The sequence below is a fragment of the Trichogramma pretiosum genome, unplaced genomic scaffold (genome assembly GCF_000599845.2).
Source record: "Trichogramma pretiosum strain Unisexual culture from Peru unplaced genomic scaffold, Tpre_2.0 scaffold102, whole genome shotgun sequence".
NCBI classification, from domain to species: domain Eukaryota; kingdom Metazoa; phylum Arthropoda; class Insecta; order Hymenoptera; family Trichogrammatidae; genus Trichogramma; species Trichogramma pretiosum.
This window is the reverse complement of record NW_019640799.1, coordinates 360,855-378,157: the sequence shown is the minus strand read 5'-3', so window position 1 is coordinate 378,157 and position 17,303 is coordinate 360,855. Positions and strand designations below refer to the sequence as shown.

Here is a 17,303-nt window from a genome sequence, read left to right as displayed (position 1 = left end):
GCTATGCGCACAAAGCACCAATGTCTAACGCACTTTAGATATGTATAACTGCCATGTATCGCGCGGGTCGTATAAGTGAATGATTTTCGAGCTTGCAAACTTATACCTTTATCCATGGTGATTGATAGGCGAATCGTTTAATAAAGTGAATTCGAATTTAACTACCCCATATTGCCATATTAATATATAGCTCGTCGTTAGTGTGTGTAGCGAGTGTATGATAATCGATGTACTTGGGAGAAAAGTACATCCTTCGAGTCGGTGCGGTATACATATTATGTCGGTCTGCCTTGACTCGAGTGGCCTACTTTGATTAAGACGTCATTGAGACTCGCGACTTTCGCGACTTTAATATTATGCCGTGCGCCGCGCGAGTACACAATGTTTCATCCATCAGAAGTTGTATGCATGTTACGATCTCTTGCGTCATAAATACTCGCCAGAGATTAATTATCGGCGCCTCACAAAGCTTAATTGTTTATGCATTAAGACACGTATATAGAGACATTCTTGCGTCAATTATATAAAAAAAATGACGCAATAAAAGGGCAGCCGCAGGGCCAAAAAGATCCAACACGCAAAATCACGAAGAGACGTATACATACCTACACACAAACGGCAACTCGAGTATATATTTCTTTTTTTCACTTTCAACTGCCACGCGCGAGGAGGAGGACGTTGACACGACGCGCTTCGAGCTTCTCGTCGTTATCCAGGTGAAATATCGCGGTGCATTGCGCCAACGCATCATTTCACACTCTCGTGGCGGCAACGTCGAGACGAGCTTCTCGCGAGTGTCGGTCGGGTGCTCGCGACGCGTCTTTGATATATTACCGGAATCGGCGCGCGACTCGATTGAATATATTATTACTGCTTTTATACGATATGTATTGCATTTATACGTAACTCCAAAGAGCGACAATTGCGTCGGTGGCGCAGATCGCTTGGGAATTGCGCGATTCATAGTAGTAGGTATACAGCTCGATCTTAGCGCTCGATTGTGTTCTGGCCTTTAACCCGGATATATAATAATGATATATTATAAAGAAGCTTCTCTAGCGGTAAAGTGATTAATTAACGCCGATCATAGACACCTGTGTTATATAGATGTGTATAGAAGTCGTTGACCATCTCACTGGATTTCGCAATGCCTCAAGATCCACTCGATTCGCGCTTCTGTATCGACGCGTGTAATGAGAAAAAATTTAAAACATCGCATAAGCTTCGTGGTCGTGGTCTCGTGGTGAAAATAATCATTCGTAAATCTCAAGTACTTTTAATGGACGTTTGTACCTAAACAAGTATAAGCACACCTTAATAATACTGTGAAAGAAACAATAATTTTTATCTAAAAAATAGAGTACCAAAACTAAAGCAAATACAGTGGCACTGATATTAAAATTGAAGTTGATATAACTACATACTTATTTGCCTAATATCCATATTTTTTAGTAAATACATGAATATTTTTACGAAATTCAATTACAATACCTCGCGTAAACACAGTAGCGAATCGAGCTTGAAAAGTACAAAACTTTGATTTATTGTGAACCATAGCGAGCTCGTTGAAACTATTTTTTTCTTAGTTCGTAAGTTACCGCCAGATGGAGTTAAGTAAAATTCCTCGGAAACCAAAAGAGAAAAGGCGAGATTTTAGCATTAAAAGCACTTTTATCATTTACTTATCAGTTACTAGGGTAAAATTGGGAGCATTCTTCGACCTTTAATATTTATCGACATAAGTAATCAAATTCAAGAATGTACCGAAAAAAATCTCATCAAATTCTATATCTCAAAAATGCCAGCCTTTCATTTGAATTTTCGATCAAAAAATTGTCACAGTAAATACATACACGTGTGCGTACAACGCGCTCAAAACAATACAAAGTCCCGTGCGGTGAAAGCCCATCATATAAGACAGTCACGGTATGAAGTATCATCATCGCGGCTGTGTCGACTCTACCTACATACATGTATACGGAGCAACAAGTGATTCTCTCTCTGTCTTTCTCTCTGGCGCGTGCCACACTCGAATCGCGAGGATCGAGGACGAGACACGCGATACGCCGATCCAATAACTTATCCTTATATATGCTTCGGCGATTGCGTAATGTATAAGGTACACAGGTTTGTGTTTCGTGTTTTCGATCGCTGTTTATTACTATACACGATGTGGCCCCCTCGCTATATTTTCGAAAAACACGCGAAATTGCAATTGGAACATTGGCTTGAAATATATATCCGAAACAAGCGATTCGAAATAAATAGACCGCGTAACGATCTATCGATTATTGACGATCTCTCGGAGATATTATGTACAGCTGGACCGAGTTGGGATCGATACACGACTGCAACAGAAAGTACCGAAACAGATCGTCTATACAAAGACTATCGAGAGCTGAAACAAAGCTCACAGCGACTATATAAACGAAAATCGAAAGGATCCCCCCACGAGCCGCGAGATGAGCGTTCAATAATAATAGCTATTATGCAGAGAGCTCTTTGGAGAGCAGCGCACGTCGAGAGAGTGGCACACTCGCGATCGTTCGCCGTTTGTATGCGCCGCAGCACGTATAATATATAAGTGCAGCAGTGCAGTGCGGTGCACTGGTAGCGGTGGCAGCGGGCAATGACCCATATTCTCGGAGCAGCAGAAGTCTCTGCTGCTGCTCACCTACATATGTATTTATTTTATACACATACACACACAAACACACATTGACTCGGCGATCTCGCGTGCAGCAGCCTTCACCCACCACACAGAGGAGGACTGCACACGGCCGCAGCGAAGCCGCAGCAGCAGCAGGCAATACATAAAACGCACACACGCTTCACTTTCGTTATTCCGAAATTTTGCGTCCTCCTGCTTTATTTATACGCGCGGCTCTCTGACGTATCAATCTTCGTCACGTGTGTACATGCGTGCGTGCCTGTTGATCGAATAAAATTATACCGTATGTGGCGGATCGCGAAAACCTCGAGTAAACATCTCTCGATGGATCATTACGCACTTAAATTTATACCAGATTGTCGTTGCATATGTTTAACTTTAGTACAGTGAAAAATTAACAAAAAATGTAAATATTTCGAATGATTCCCTCTCAATCTCTTTTTCTAACGGAGAGTCTAATACTGCGCGTGTACACTCGATATAGTTAGCATTATGCAACGCCACACAGCCTCCCGTGTTTAACACTACTACTACAACTACGAGGCTGCTGCCTATATACAGGTAACTTTATTACACAAAACGTGTATTCTCGGCACTTGTAATACGGCATCTATTTTATTTAACGCCGCCGACGCCGAAGTACTATGCGGACTTTATTATAAGCTAATTTCGAAGTCATTAAAAATCGATAAAATTAATTTAGACCCGCGGCAGCGAAACAAAATATAATATAAAACATATATTATTCCATGTGCCGCGCGCGCGAGAAAGGTTTTTACTGTCGCGTACGTACGTGCGGCACGGACGGTTTGCTCCGCTAAACGAAGCTTTATTATGTACTTAATACCTATGAGCGAGGAGCATTTTTTCGGATAAAGGTACTAATGTCGCTAATAATAATGGTGATTAAACTATACGTACGGGATATATTATGATATTTTGTATACATTCTCTCTATCTCTATCCTTACGTAAAAAATAATACGATTTTTTTGTTGTTGCGCTGTTTCAGGTGAGTCGACGTAAATCAGTTACACACGCGTCGTCTAAGCGGTGGAAATTGAATCTCTTATGAAATCTCCGTGTGTACCATGTGTGTGCATAAAAGGTGGCAAGTATTTAGATAAGAACAGGTTTTCGCGCAGGAGGATAACGCCGAGGGATAAGTAAAAGAATTTTTTAAAATAGAAATTCGTTGTAATAAATACGTGTGTGTGTAATGCAACAATCGCGGAAAATCATATATCGAGCGCGTGAGAAATTTTGCTTTCGCGCCCGAGATTTACATCGCGCTCTCGAGATCGACGGCTTGCTCAAACGAAGCACGTCGATATACTCGTGTGTGTGTAATAGCTGAATTGGTATGATCCTTTTACACGGCGAAGTGTCGAAGGTGAGAACCACGAAGAAACAATCGTCGCCGTCGTTCTTAAAATTAGCTCGGCGGAAAAAGATGCCGACACGAGCTGCGAGGAAAGCTCCACAGTCTGTATATAATCGATGTCCCGGGCATTGAAGTAATTTCTCTCTCGTTTCCCGCGCGGCTCTCAATGTTGTAACCGTCACCCTTTTATCTCTCTCTTTTTCTCGAGGCGTCACTCTCGTTTTCTATTACGCTACTTCATGGTCTCTCGTTATCGCCGAGTGAGCTTCGCCGTGAGCTTCGCTTGTTTCTCGTTTTATACACACGTTGTAATGCACTTCGTCCCTCGGATAAGAGAAACCCCCGCACGATTTAAATCTTTAATTTCGAAGCAGCCGGTGGTATACAGTGGTCGCCGCTTAAGAGAATTGCGCTTAATAGAATACGCCGGTTAAATGAATCAAAAATCCTAACAATGATTTTCCCGTATCCTTATACATGTAAAATTCACCGCTTAAGTGAATAAACTTTTCGCTTAATAGAATCAAATTTAGTTTGAAGACGATGTTTACATTCAATGTTGTTGTCGATTAAATACAAGTTTCATTGTCAGTACTTTCTCATAGCACCGTCGGTATTACATGCTCATAATAATTAATTGTGTTAGTGATACAAGTATGAAAAAATCATCAGCTATAGTTCATAGAAAAGGCTTAAGTGTCCTTGAAAAAAAGGAGCTACTAAAAAAATATGATTTGTTGCCAAATTTATCACAAAGTGATGCAGCGCTGTTATTAAACATATCACAAGCTACTCTTAGTAGATTATTATTAAATCGTTACGAGATAGAAAGTACCTCTTGCTCTCACGAAAATCTCAGCCGCAAGAGAAAACGATGCGGCAAAGACGAAGACGTAGAAAAAACGTTGAAGAAATGGTTTGTGGAAGTGAGAGAAAAAGGCGCTCCAATTAATGGCCCGTTACTTAAAGCAAAAGCTGAAGATTTGTCAAAGAAATTAGGCAAAGAAAATTTCAAGGCCACTGACGGTTGGCTCTCACGTTGGAGAGGCCGAGAAAATATTGTGTATCGCAAGCCACATGGTGAACAAGCCGAAGCTGATTTTACAAGTGCAAATGAGTGGTTTATACAAGAATGGCCAGAAATATCTAAAAATTATTCGCCAAGCGATATATTTAATGCTGACGAAACGGGTTTATACTACCGAGCATTACCAGAGCATACATATGCTCTAAAATCAGAAAATACGAAAGGCTTCAAAACAAGTAAGGAGCGTATAACGTTGTTATGCTGTGCCAGTATGGCAGGTGAAAAAAAAGACCTGTTTGTTATTGGAAAATTTAAGAATCCACAATGCTTCAAAGATGTGACTCAATTGCCTATTGCTTACACGGCCAACAGAAACGCGTGGATGACAAGAGACATTTTTTCTGATTGGCTACGAAATTGGGATAGACAATTAAAACGCAAAATTTTATTAACCATTGATAATTGCGGTGCACATTCAAACTTAGAGCCTATGAAAAATATTACAGTGGTTTATTTACCTGCCAACACGACGTCTCTGATACAGCCTTGCGATCAAGGTATAATTCGTACATTAAAAGCGTACTATCGAAGAACAATGAGGGAACGGATTATACAAATATTAGATAATCAACAAAATGTCAAAGCCAATGACATTGCCAAGAAGACCTCTCTGCTTGATGCGCTACATCAGATCAAAGAAGCTTGGTCTTATGTATCTAGCGAAACGATAAAAAATTGTTTTAGAAAGGCTGGGTTTGTTAACGGAACTAATGAAATATGTAATATTTCGAGCAACGTTAGCTTGAACGAAATTTATCCGGAAGATATGACACATGAGGTTTTTGACGAGTGGATAGATATTGACGAATGTCTAGAAACCTCTGGAAAGCCAACAGATGATGACATATGCCAAAAATTGGACACAGATGAATCAGAAATTGAAGAGGAAGATGATAGTATAGAACCCGCACCTAATAATCTAGAAATGTTTAACGCATTACAAGTCTTGAGACGAGGAGTTCAACATCGTTCGAAATCCTTTGAAGAGTACTACAAATTTGAAAAATTTATTTTCAAAATAATTGACCAAAAGAAAAAACAAACCAAGATAAATGACTATTTTACTAAATTATAATGGTGTCACATATGATTTGAATAAATATTTAATAATAAATAATTTATTATATAAATTATATATATATATATATTCATTTATAATAATAAATTATTTATTATAATAATGCATAATTTCTCGGATTCAAAGTTATTTATAAGTTATTGCAATCCCTATCGGATAGTAGAATCATCCGCTTAATAGAATGAAAATTTTTGTCACACAGTGATTCTCTTAAGCGGCGACCACTGTATACGTAGGATTTTAAACGCGGAGACTCGCGATGGGATAAACGGATGAGCCTGAAGCGCTGTGGTGAAAAGCTATACACGAGAGAAACATTGCGGAAAAAAGAGTTCACAAGTGGACCGCGAGAAAGGATACAGATAATATTGGAAGTACCAACACGAGTTGTAAAACCGATCGCGAAGGTTTACTCCCTTTCTCGATTATATTGTGTACGATCACGCGTCTATGCGGGTGAGTTGCGTAAGGTCACTTCCGCGACTGCGCACTTTTATATATTCGTACGCTATATTATATTATACGCCCTCTCGGCAGTCGCAGCGCAAAGACAGAACGCCAATGTCGAGGCATTATATATAGGCGGTGGTTTTCGCTTTGATCGAGTACTGCCGCTTATATAGCCACAGCTCCCGTTCGGTCTCTCTCTCTCTCTCTATTTCTCGCTTAATTGCCCGATATTTTAGCCGAACTTTTTTGTTGGACGATTTTGTTGGTGGAAGAAAGCTAAAAACGTGTGCGCAGGCGATCGATTTGGTCGCGCGAAAAAAATCTCTCTCTCGATCTTAACTCCATTTGGCCTTATCTCTACGCAGCGATCGTTAAGTAGATAGACGAGCTGTATGAGAGAGAGAGATAGGATAATGATTATTCATTCGCGCGGCTACCGGGATAACTACTATACATACACACACAAGTGTGTTTAGAGCTACTTCGCGAGCGACTTATCATTAAGTTAAGTTCGACACGCGCCGGAGCTGTGCTGGACTCGATCTGTTATAGGCGCGCGTACACACGGTATCAACCGGTATCTCATCGACCGGTTATGAGAGAAGCCGATTCTAGCTGCTGTATAGCGTAGAGCGACACGCGCCCGAGCTACTTGTTATAATGTGGGCCTCTCGCGGCTCTCCTACCACCACTGCACTTGTGTATATGTATAATAGCTACCTCGGCGCAGTGCTAATATTAATACAACGAAAGCTAGCGGCACTAAATTAGCCGATAATTTGTTTTTGTCCACCGCCGGCAGCCCGCGCGACGTGATTTGCATTTAAGATAAGAGTAGCAGTCGAAAGAGAGAAAGACTTTTAATATTACTTATGGGGTGGGAGGACAGCTAAGTTGAAATCGATCACGATCTCGTTGAGTCGAGATCATGTGCCGCTGGTGGCAGTTCTGTAGCTCGTTCGGCAATTGCCGTACTACGCATATAATACGGCGGTAATTGGAATAATGCGAGCCAGCCGAGGGTAATAACAGGCGCTTTGCCAAGTCGTAAAACGGCCTCGCGGTGGCATAAAATGTATGCAACGTTGTACGTATACCGGAGACCAAAATGTACAAGGAGATTCAATTAGGCAGTCCACACGTGTGTGCCTCATATATGGGGTAACTCTTTTTTCGTGTGTGGTATTGTATCATAGAGAGCGAGTCGCGTGACACACACACAGCTGGTACGACCCAGTATAGTGTACGTGTCGCGCAGCGGGCGTGAGAGAGGTCATGGTGCGAGCGCCGAGTTTACGTAAATGTTAAACTGGGATGGAGCGGCAGCGGCGGGTCGTTTTTCCTTATGGTGCACTGCGATGCCGCTTCAGCCTCTGCTGAGGAGTCGTGAGTGGGTGTTCCCCCTCGCACGTACGAGTGTGTATTATACCTGATCCTTCTCTCTCATTCTGCTCAAGCGCGAAAATATAAACGATGCTCTTTTCTGTCTCTCTCTCTCTCTCTTTGCATACGTGCACGCAGCCGATATGCATCTGCGGCGCGCATTAAAATTTCGCAAATAAAAAATGCCACCAGCTGCAGCAGCTTGATCTTCTGTCTCTTTCACTTTGATGTGAGTTGCGAAAACTGCGAAAGCTCAGCCTGCAATAAGCAGTCAATTTTTGATACGTGTGTAGAGTGCGGGTGTGTCATCGACCCTGCGTTTGAAAAAGTCACGCTTGCGTACACGACTCGTGGAAAAATTGGGGAGAAAAATTATAAGGAGATATGCAAGGAAAGTCGAGCCAGATTGATCGTATACATTTTCCAGCTGGACAAAAGCTCGATCGCGATACACAGACACGAGCTCGTTCACCGGCGCATTATATTATATTTACAGCTGTGCAGTCTCGAGACTCGTGATATAGGAGCTAGCTCGGAAAATTATACGAACGGAATAAATCATATTACGAGCCTAGCCGCAAATATTTTGCCGCTATAATTGAATGGACACATATATATGAATTGTGGATGTGTGTATGCGTGCATAATACAAAAGCACCAGAGCAGCTGTCATTGTCTCTTTTGGTGCATACACGACGGCCACTGCACTCTCGAGAGCTAACTCCGTGCGTTTAAACGCCGTAAATATGTATGTACCGTACGTTATGTAAGCTACGTGTGTATTATACGTGCCGATATAATAGCCGTGTGAGTTTCATGGCATATACTACAGCAACAGCTCGAGAAACGACTTTCGTTAAGTAGTTACACCCTTTATTTATTTTGACTCTCGGTGGCACTGCAACCCCTCCCTGCAGCAATGGCTGTATAGTAATCTTTAAAAAGACGCACGCGAGATGAATATTTTCCGCAATCGGCAATATGATCGTTCGAAGATACCACATAATTTTCGCATCGATCTCGCACGACGACGACGACTCCTATGTACACGTATGTAATATACATAAGAGCGGCGCTCACGAGTCGCAATTGCGGCATGTATACATAAGCGTCTCTTTGGTATACCTACTTGACGCACACACACACGTTTCGTCGTTCGTTGCATATGCACGAGTATATATTTGTGTACTTTACATGCGGGCAAAAGATCAATTGGTCTCGAGCGGGTCGGCGCAAGCTTAAAATTACCGACTTACATACGTGCGCGCTGCACTGTGCACTTTGAAGTTTCACAAGCCGAATATGTATGCACCGCGCAGTCATATACGTGCTGATAATTCGCTGCAAACACTGCTCGCGCGTATACTTACCCCGTGGCGAGCGCTGCGATCCGAATTATTGTTGTTTTAAATGCATGCTTACACGTGATCGGTACAGAGAGAGTTCGATACAGTACGTTTGTACTCGCCCCGTACAAGATTGCGTAAACCCTACTTTTTTTCGGGTATAAAAGCTAATTGTCACGCTCGTAGCCAATATGTATAATGCCTAGTGTACAAACATGCACATACGTACATATATGTAACTTATAAGTGCAGATATTCTCTTATTGTTTCTCGAGCTTCGTGGAAACTCGATCGCGCGCACTCGTACCGATTTCCAGCTTATTTTCCGCGGCAACGATTTTCTCATGTAGTATATAGTAGTGTGCATAAAATAGCTCTGCAATATCGCAGCAGCGGAGTGCGTTATAAATAACACCGCGCGCGATCACTTATTGCGCGAGTATTATATTATATGTACTTTTGCGAAAAATATGTATAACCACCCAACAAAGCGAGCCTTTTATATTGTGCAAAATATATACACGTATAACTCATATTATAAAATCGCAGCAGTATACGTTTACGAGGGCGTGAAAGATCGGTATTGTAATACACGTGTACGCCCATTTATAGAGCTTCTGCATTTTATTTAAATATATTTCCAGACTTTCTCGCCCCTCTCTTATATCTCTTCGGCGATTTTATAAGCCGAATAATATCCGCGATCGATCGGGTTATATTTACATGTCATCGATTAGTTCCGTCTCTACGTAACACGAACTCGTACTTTACTATATTCGTAAAAGGACGAGCGGCTCCGGCGATAAATTTCGCAAACTGTCTCGAGCCATAAGGTACTTTGTTCACACCTTGCTTAGTATCGCTGCTGCTGCTAGAAACACACACCAGAGGCGATATAATGTATTTTCTATTGTCTTTTTCGAGTATTCATACGGCTGATCTCCGATATTATGATGTTGTTACAATGCAAATATAACATAACTTTTTTTTCTCGTGTGTACGTACGAACGCATCAAGATCGAACACCGTGTATATACTTGTGTTCGAGCCCTATATAGCTCGTCGATATATCGGCGAGCAAGAGAGAGAGAAAAGAAAGCCTTCGGGAATTATAACGTATATTTTCTAATGTATGCATGTGTTTTCTATATCACTTTCATACATCTTTTCTTCTGTATAAATATGCATAACAGTGAAATTCGTACTTTTTCTATTTCGATGATTTTTACGGTCTATCGACGTGCGCCGATCGCGGTCATCGTGAGGCTTATATCGCCCAGGAAAATAAAAGCAACAATAACAAGAACGAGGCGTCGTACCAACACACACACACATTTGTCAAATGATAATGGCCCTGACGTAACTTTAAACTCGTTGCAATAAACACCGCGCGAGCTGTAATCTTTAGGAAAATACACGTATACATAAGTCCAGCCAATGCTGTTCGAGCTACATTATATCTACCGAAATTGACTTAAGCGCATGGGGGTTCGCGATGCGACATCTACAGCCAATCAGCCAACTATATGAAATGTGCCGTTCGAGAAATCGCCGAACGTCACAATTAGCATCAGGTATGTGCACACATATTGTCGAGTGTATGCATACGTTTTGTCAATGTTTACTTTTTCTCGCTGATCTCACCTTCCGAGGGCCGAAAAAACGTTAGTAGATAACGGGTCAAGAAAAGTCTCGAATCAAGTATAAATTATTATCAACCAAGATGAAGCTTTGAGTCAGGTACTTAAAATTCGAGGCTTTGTTTTGTACCACTATTTTTTATACGTATACAAATGGAGTCTCGCAACAGAAAATAAAGTTTTCTTCAATCATAAAGCCAAAAATGTAAGTTTCAATCGGATCATCGCAATCTTGAAAACATCGATATACCACCAGTTCTGCGTACCGATTATGAGAAATCGATTGTCACACGCGAGAAAACTAGAAAATGAAGAAACACAATTATTGACTTTTTCACATTTGCTGCTTTACTGCGACTTATCCAAAATATATCATGGATTATTTGTTTGCTCTCACAATTTAAAGTACACCCCTATTCCAATTATTCTCACAGTATTTGGTGTAAACTTTACGCACGTAAATTTGCAACAGTTTTCAATAGAAACTCACGTTCGGGTCAACTTATAAATGACACATTCTAAATAGCAATCTAATCTCTCTCTTACACAGCTTAATCGTCGATCGATACGTGTGTGTAACGACGTGTCTGTCTGTCTGCATACGCTTGAATTTTCACGATTTGTCCATCGAGCAGATCGAACTACCGTATTGCGTACGTCAATTATATTCCATCTCAATTACCTCGTATACACATTGAATTCGTCGATTAAAAACATTTCCCACAAAATCTCGCTCTCTTCGGAATCGAAGGGTAATACCTATACGTCGTATATTATACATACATACATATGCTCGGAATGAGTTCAACTACACGACGCATTTCTGATCGAAGATTATATTCATTGGTTTCTAATTATATATCGTACATATACATATACGAGAACCGCTGCAGTCCATATTAAGGCTGCTGTATAACGTACTCTCATATGCATACCGTACGTGTTTTTTGCATTATTATAATGGACGCGCAGTTACCTAACCCGGCTGCCGCTGCTGCTGCGAATTTCGAAGCAATAAATAATATATCAAAAATCTATACTTGACCGAATCAATGAAAGTAATCAGCGCGCGCTTGAGCTTGACTCGTTTGCTGCTACGAAGCAGTCGAGCGAGCTTCGCAACAACAACAAAAAATGTTTATATTGCGCTTACGATCGCACTTCGTATAGCCGAAGGCTAGAATGGGTTACTTATATTTCGCAGGAAAAACTTAACGCCGATCGGTAAGAAAAGAAGATTCATCGTTCGCGCGCCACGGTGGATTATTGCGCGCGGGCTTTTCCCTTTGCTCGTTGCGAGCCACTAGGGTATTTATTCGATTGGAAATTCATGAGGATAATATTTTGCGTTCGTTACAAATTTTACATATACACAACAAATCTCATCGTGTGTATCTAATCTTTAATACTTATACAATTATATTTTGATTTTGCTACTTGTATACTTGACAAAGTTACTCTCGCCATCTGTAACGACTTATACAGTTATTTACACTTTGCCGCTTGCAGATTTACAGAATTAAGGTACTCGTCATCTAGTGGCGAAGTCGCGAAGTGTTATTATCGTATTCAATGTGATTTGCCATCATTAGGGCATTCAAAAAGTGTTTGTAAGTTTTGATATAATTTTCAATAGAAAATTCACAAAAGTCAAGAAATAAGTATATTGTAGGTGTATTAATTAGGTCATTATCAACTTTGAGCATATCTTATACCCAGGACGAGTGATGACATTAAAAATTAAGCGGAAATGGATTACGTCGAATAAAAATCGAAAGTAATTGGAAAAACAAACGCATCATTAGACGCGTACGGCGTAGAAAACAAATGGGAAAATTTAAAGCGCGAGTTTTACGGATAAGTGAACTCGACAGCGACGGTACTACCGTACGATATATATGAGAGAGAAAGAGAGACTGGAATCCGTGTAAACACGGCCCGCGCGCGCGCAAAAAGGTCGTCGTCGTCGTCGGCGTGTAAGTAGCAGCAGCAGCGCAGCTTTAAAGAGTTACGCGATCGAGAAAGAAAGAGAGTGAGAGAGAGAGAGAGAGAGAGAGAGAGAGTGTGTGTGTGACTGCGGTGGCCTTGATAAAATCCGTGTCACTCGTTGGCGTTGGCTGCGCTCCATCGCCGGCTCGTCTCGTTGCCTCATCATCATCATGGACTCTTTCTGATGCGCGACAGCTCCCCGCAGGATATGCTGTTTTTCATCATGCTGCTACATAGCACAAGTATACAAGTACTCGATGTATACAAGGCCGAAAATCGGCAATGTGCTGCCGGCATACTCGAGCACCAGAGCTGACAGTGGTTAGATGCTTTTATTTTTACAGCAAACATATAAGATCGTCGTCGTCGCGAGCGCGCGAAATCGCTCGTATATTAATCATGCGCGATAATATGCAACGACTCGCGTCTCGCTCGTCGTCGTCGTTTTGCGGTTGCGGATCATAATACGGCCTAGGCGTCGCAGCTAATCGGCTTACGGCCGGGACTGCAGCTAGCTGTAATACAGAGCCATATAGCATATTACCTGCATATTATATTTGATTTCGAGATAATATTAAATGCGCGTTACCTCATGCGCGACTCGACAATCGGCATTATCCTTTTTTTTTGGTCGTGCGACCGCAACAACCGCTAACAGCCGCCAGAAAGAGGATGGCGCGTTATTTCGTCTATATACGAGTCGTGTGTCTCCAATCGCGGCGAGTCGACGACGACGGACTCGTGGCTGAAGTGTTATTGCGACACAAGCGCCGATTTACTTTTTCGAGGATCGGTATTATATCGGTGTCGAAGATCGCCTATACGTACGTAGAGGGAGGTCAACGAGAGCAGCAGAAGCGGCAGCTCGAGATTTTAATCAGCTGCACAGTCGAGTATAGTACACAGTGAAGTAGCATCCGCGAGCGAGTAAGAAACTTTCGCTGCTGCATGCCACTCCGCGATGTACAATTTTTTCTTCTTTTTCATTTATATATATCGGAGCTGCTGCAGTGCTGGTGCAGAGATTTTGAGAAACGCAAGTGCAGCAACTGCGTGTGTGTATGTACGAACGTACGCAGCAGTAGTAGCGGCAGCAAACAGCAGCAAACATTGCAGCATTGCGTGCCGAGATCTGTTAACGGACGCTGCACTCGCTACTGCTGCTGCTGCTGATTAGAAATCGAAATATCACCGTGTCTAGCGTACGTACGTACTTACATGCGCGAATCAACGAGACGCGACGACGCGATCCTCGGCCGAGGAGCTCTATGGAAGAAAGAGGCCGAAAAGTCTTTGGCACTTCCGTTCGTCGATCTCTAGAGCTATATAGCTCCATAATACTGCCTATGCTATGTATACTATATAGCCACGCGCACGACCTTTGCCTATTGTGTTCATTGCTGCTGCTGCGGTGCACGTCATGCATCGTAATAACGCGACCTAGAACTATACGCCGGCTGCTGCTTCTGCAGCCTAGTCCCGCGATGTGCATCGTACTGCATCTCCGCGCGTCCAATACATACGTGTGTATATTGTTTGCTCGTTAAATTTTCTCCGACGCAGCAGCTATTTCTTTTTCTCTCTCTTTCTCTCCGTACGCGCGTCTGATGCGTTTTCCGCTTGCGTTGCACGAGTCTTGGTTTTTTGAGTTTCGTAGAGAGAAACGACGTCCTGCTGCAGTGACCATCTTCGGCATCGCGCACCATTTTTACCAAATTGTATTGTCAGAGTAACGATCGCTATTTAGTTATACCACAGCTATTTCGACTCAAAACTTTTTCATTTTCCTTCCTTTTTTTTAATGGTTCCGCCGTTTGTTCAATAACCTCAGATAATTAATTATATGTATACCTCGCACTTTACCTCGCGTGGAATTCAACGGCTGCACCGCGTGCGTGTGTACACGCTGCAGCTGCGACATGTATATATAATAATGCAATGGCCAGATTGGCATCGGATTCCAAGCCGAGTTGAGCAGCGGCAAAAATTGCGATTTCGTTCCCTCTCTCTACTTCGCTCTCGATTTCGATTGAATTGTGCACGGCTATTTCATGGCCGTTGATCTCTCATTGACACTCGATTGCGCTCGGCTACTCTCTCGTTTTATTCATTTATCGCGACGAAAAAATCGTCTATACATTTTTCTCACTTCGACTCGACTCCGAGATATAGTTTTTCAATTCTCCGCAGCACGATCGAAATGATCCCAAATATATACTTTCGCGAGAATACATTTTACTGTATATCTACGGCTCGAGATCGTACCGTTGTGCTATGTGGCCGAGATCGCGAGTACTGCTCTGCCCCATAAATTTAGCAACGATATGCACATACATATTCAGGCTCTATTATGTATGAAAGTAAACGCGCGCAGAAAAGATAAAAGGTGATGATCGATATGCACTCGAAAAAGCCGGATATATATGCGTACGGGCCAGAACGTGACCCAAGATTTATATACCGTTTATAGAGCCAAAGACTTTATATTGTTGGTATACAAGAATCTAATATCGCAATATTCCACCGTATACGATTGAGCTATTATTCTTTGTTGGCTCTCGTTGATTAATCGTCGTCATCGCGTCGATGCGTTATCATTTTGCATCGCTGCCCGTTTCGTTTGTTCGTTGCTATTTTTTCTCTCTCGAGACCATAAAGTAGTGCGCATGTATATCTCCGCACTCTCGCTCTCGCATTGCTCCACATGCAGAGCTTGCGATATATACTATGCGTGCAATTCATGCTTCGCGTTTTCTAAAATATCCATCCGCACGCAATAAATTATATTCCGAAATATTCCGCATAATTCTCGCGGTCGCGAAGCAGCATGGCTGCAGACGCACGAAAGTATACGTACTCGCAACCGAGAGAAAGAGATGAACCGCCGCGACTCGGTTTAGTTTCGACCCCCTTATCAAAATTATGTTACAATGTTTCAACAGAGACCGTAAACTTGTGGCTTCATTGGCATCAATATTTTTTCTTTCAAGATCTGTTGCATTCGATTTAATTCGAATCTTTCAACAGATCATACGTTAACGCGAGACGACATAACGATTATGTATCTAATATAATAAGATGAGTATACAGCCGATTAATTTACCACACGTATAACTGCGATTATTGTATTAGCTAACGATATTATCTCTCTCTCTCTCTCTCTCTCTGCCAGTGGCAATCGATGAAATCGATCGTGATCGCTTACTATTATGCCTCGATCGTTGACAGTCTATCGGATTGTTGTTTTCTCCCGATGTATATAGTCTGGGCAATCCTATGCATGTTCATCGCTCTATACTACACATTGCATCATATATATGCGCGGCCCCCCTGACATAAGGAAACGAGCGGCGTAATTAAAATGTTAATTGGCAGGAGTGGAGGTTTGCTAGGCTTGAAAATCTCCCGGCAGCGGCGGCGGCAAACACGAATTAGAATTACTTTTGGTGTTAAAGTCGCTCTCGTCGACGCAGCAACAGCAGCAGCTTATATTATATATATGCTATATATAGCAGTGCTGCAGTACCTCTTAGCTGCTGCTTATAGAGCGTCGAGTGAAAGGCAATTTAATGACTGTCGTGTGCGTGTGTGAATGTGTGCACGAGTATATAGTTGTACTTATTACGCGTATACGCGCGATTAGGCTTATATACGCGCGCCCACGACTCGTACGAGCATGCATTTGTACGACGTATCGCAAAATGGCTAATTTAGCTGAGCGAAGCGAAGTCCTACTATTGTTAACTCAGGACGGCCTTGTAAACACGATACCTCAATAACCGTTCAACCGATTGGGTCCAAATTTTTATGGTGCCTTTCTAGCGACCCGAAGATGTGCTGTATAAATTTTGGAATCGATACGATCATTTTTCACCCCTCTATCAACCCTTAAACTATTTACGTGATTCTCGCGTTATATTCATCAGAATTTTTGTATCAATATGTATCTGGAGGATTAAATAAATAAATAAATAAATAAAAATATAAATAAAAAATAAAAAAAATAAAAAAAAATAAAAAAAAATAAAAAAAATATTTAATAAATAAATAATGCTCTAGATCGAGTTGGAAGCACTTAAATGATATAATGCAAAGAACAAAAAAGATTTATAATATGTTAAATATTTTTATCATCCCTTAACGTCCCCAAGTACGTCTTCAGAAATGTTTTCAGAATTTTTGTGCAGTATTACATCATGCTTATACCCCAATGATATTTATAGGGTAATTTGAATTATGTTATAAATGTTATATCCCTCCTCATATATGTATTTAT

The 17,303-nt window shown here is 41.6% G+C and overlaps 1 protein-coding gene across 1 annotated transcript in view; it reads left to right on the top strand.

Moving 5' to 3' along the window:
* The first annotated feature begins 4,710 nt into the window (after positions 1 to 4,710).
* The window catches only part of LOC111693599 (tigger transposable element-derived protein 6-like), a 14,223-nt gene continuing 1,630 nt past the window's right edge, over positions 4,711 to 17,303 (top strand). The window contains exon 1 of the mRNA XM_023458601.1: positions 4,711 to 6,128. Coding sequence (XP_023314369.1) covers positions 4,711 to 6,128 — 1,418 coding nt within the window. The remainder of the gene's footprint in view (positions 6,129 to 17,303) is intronic.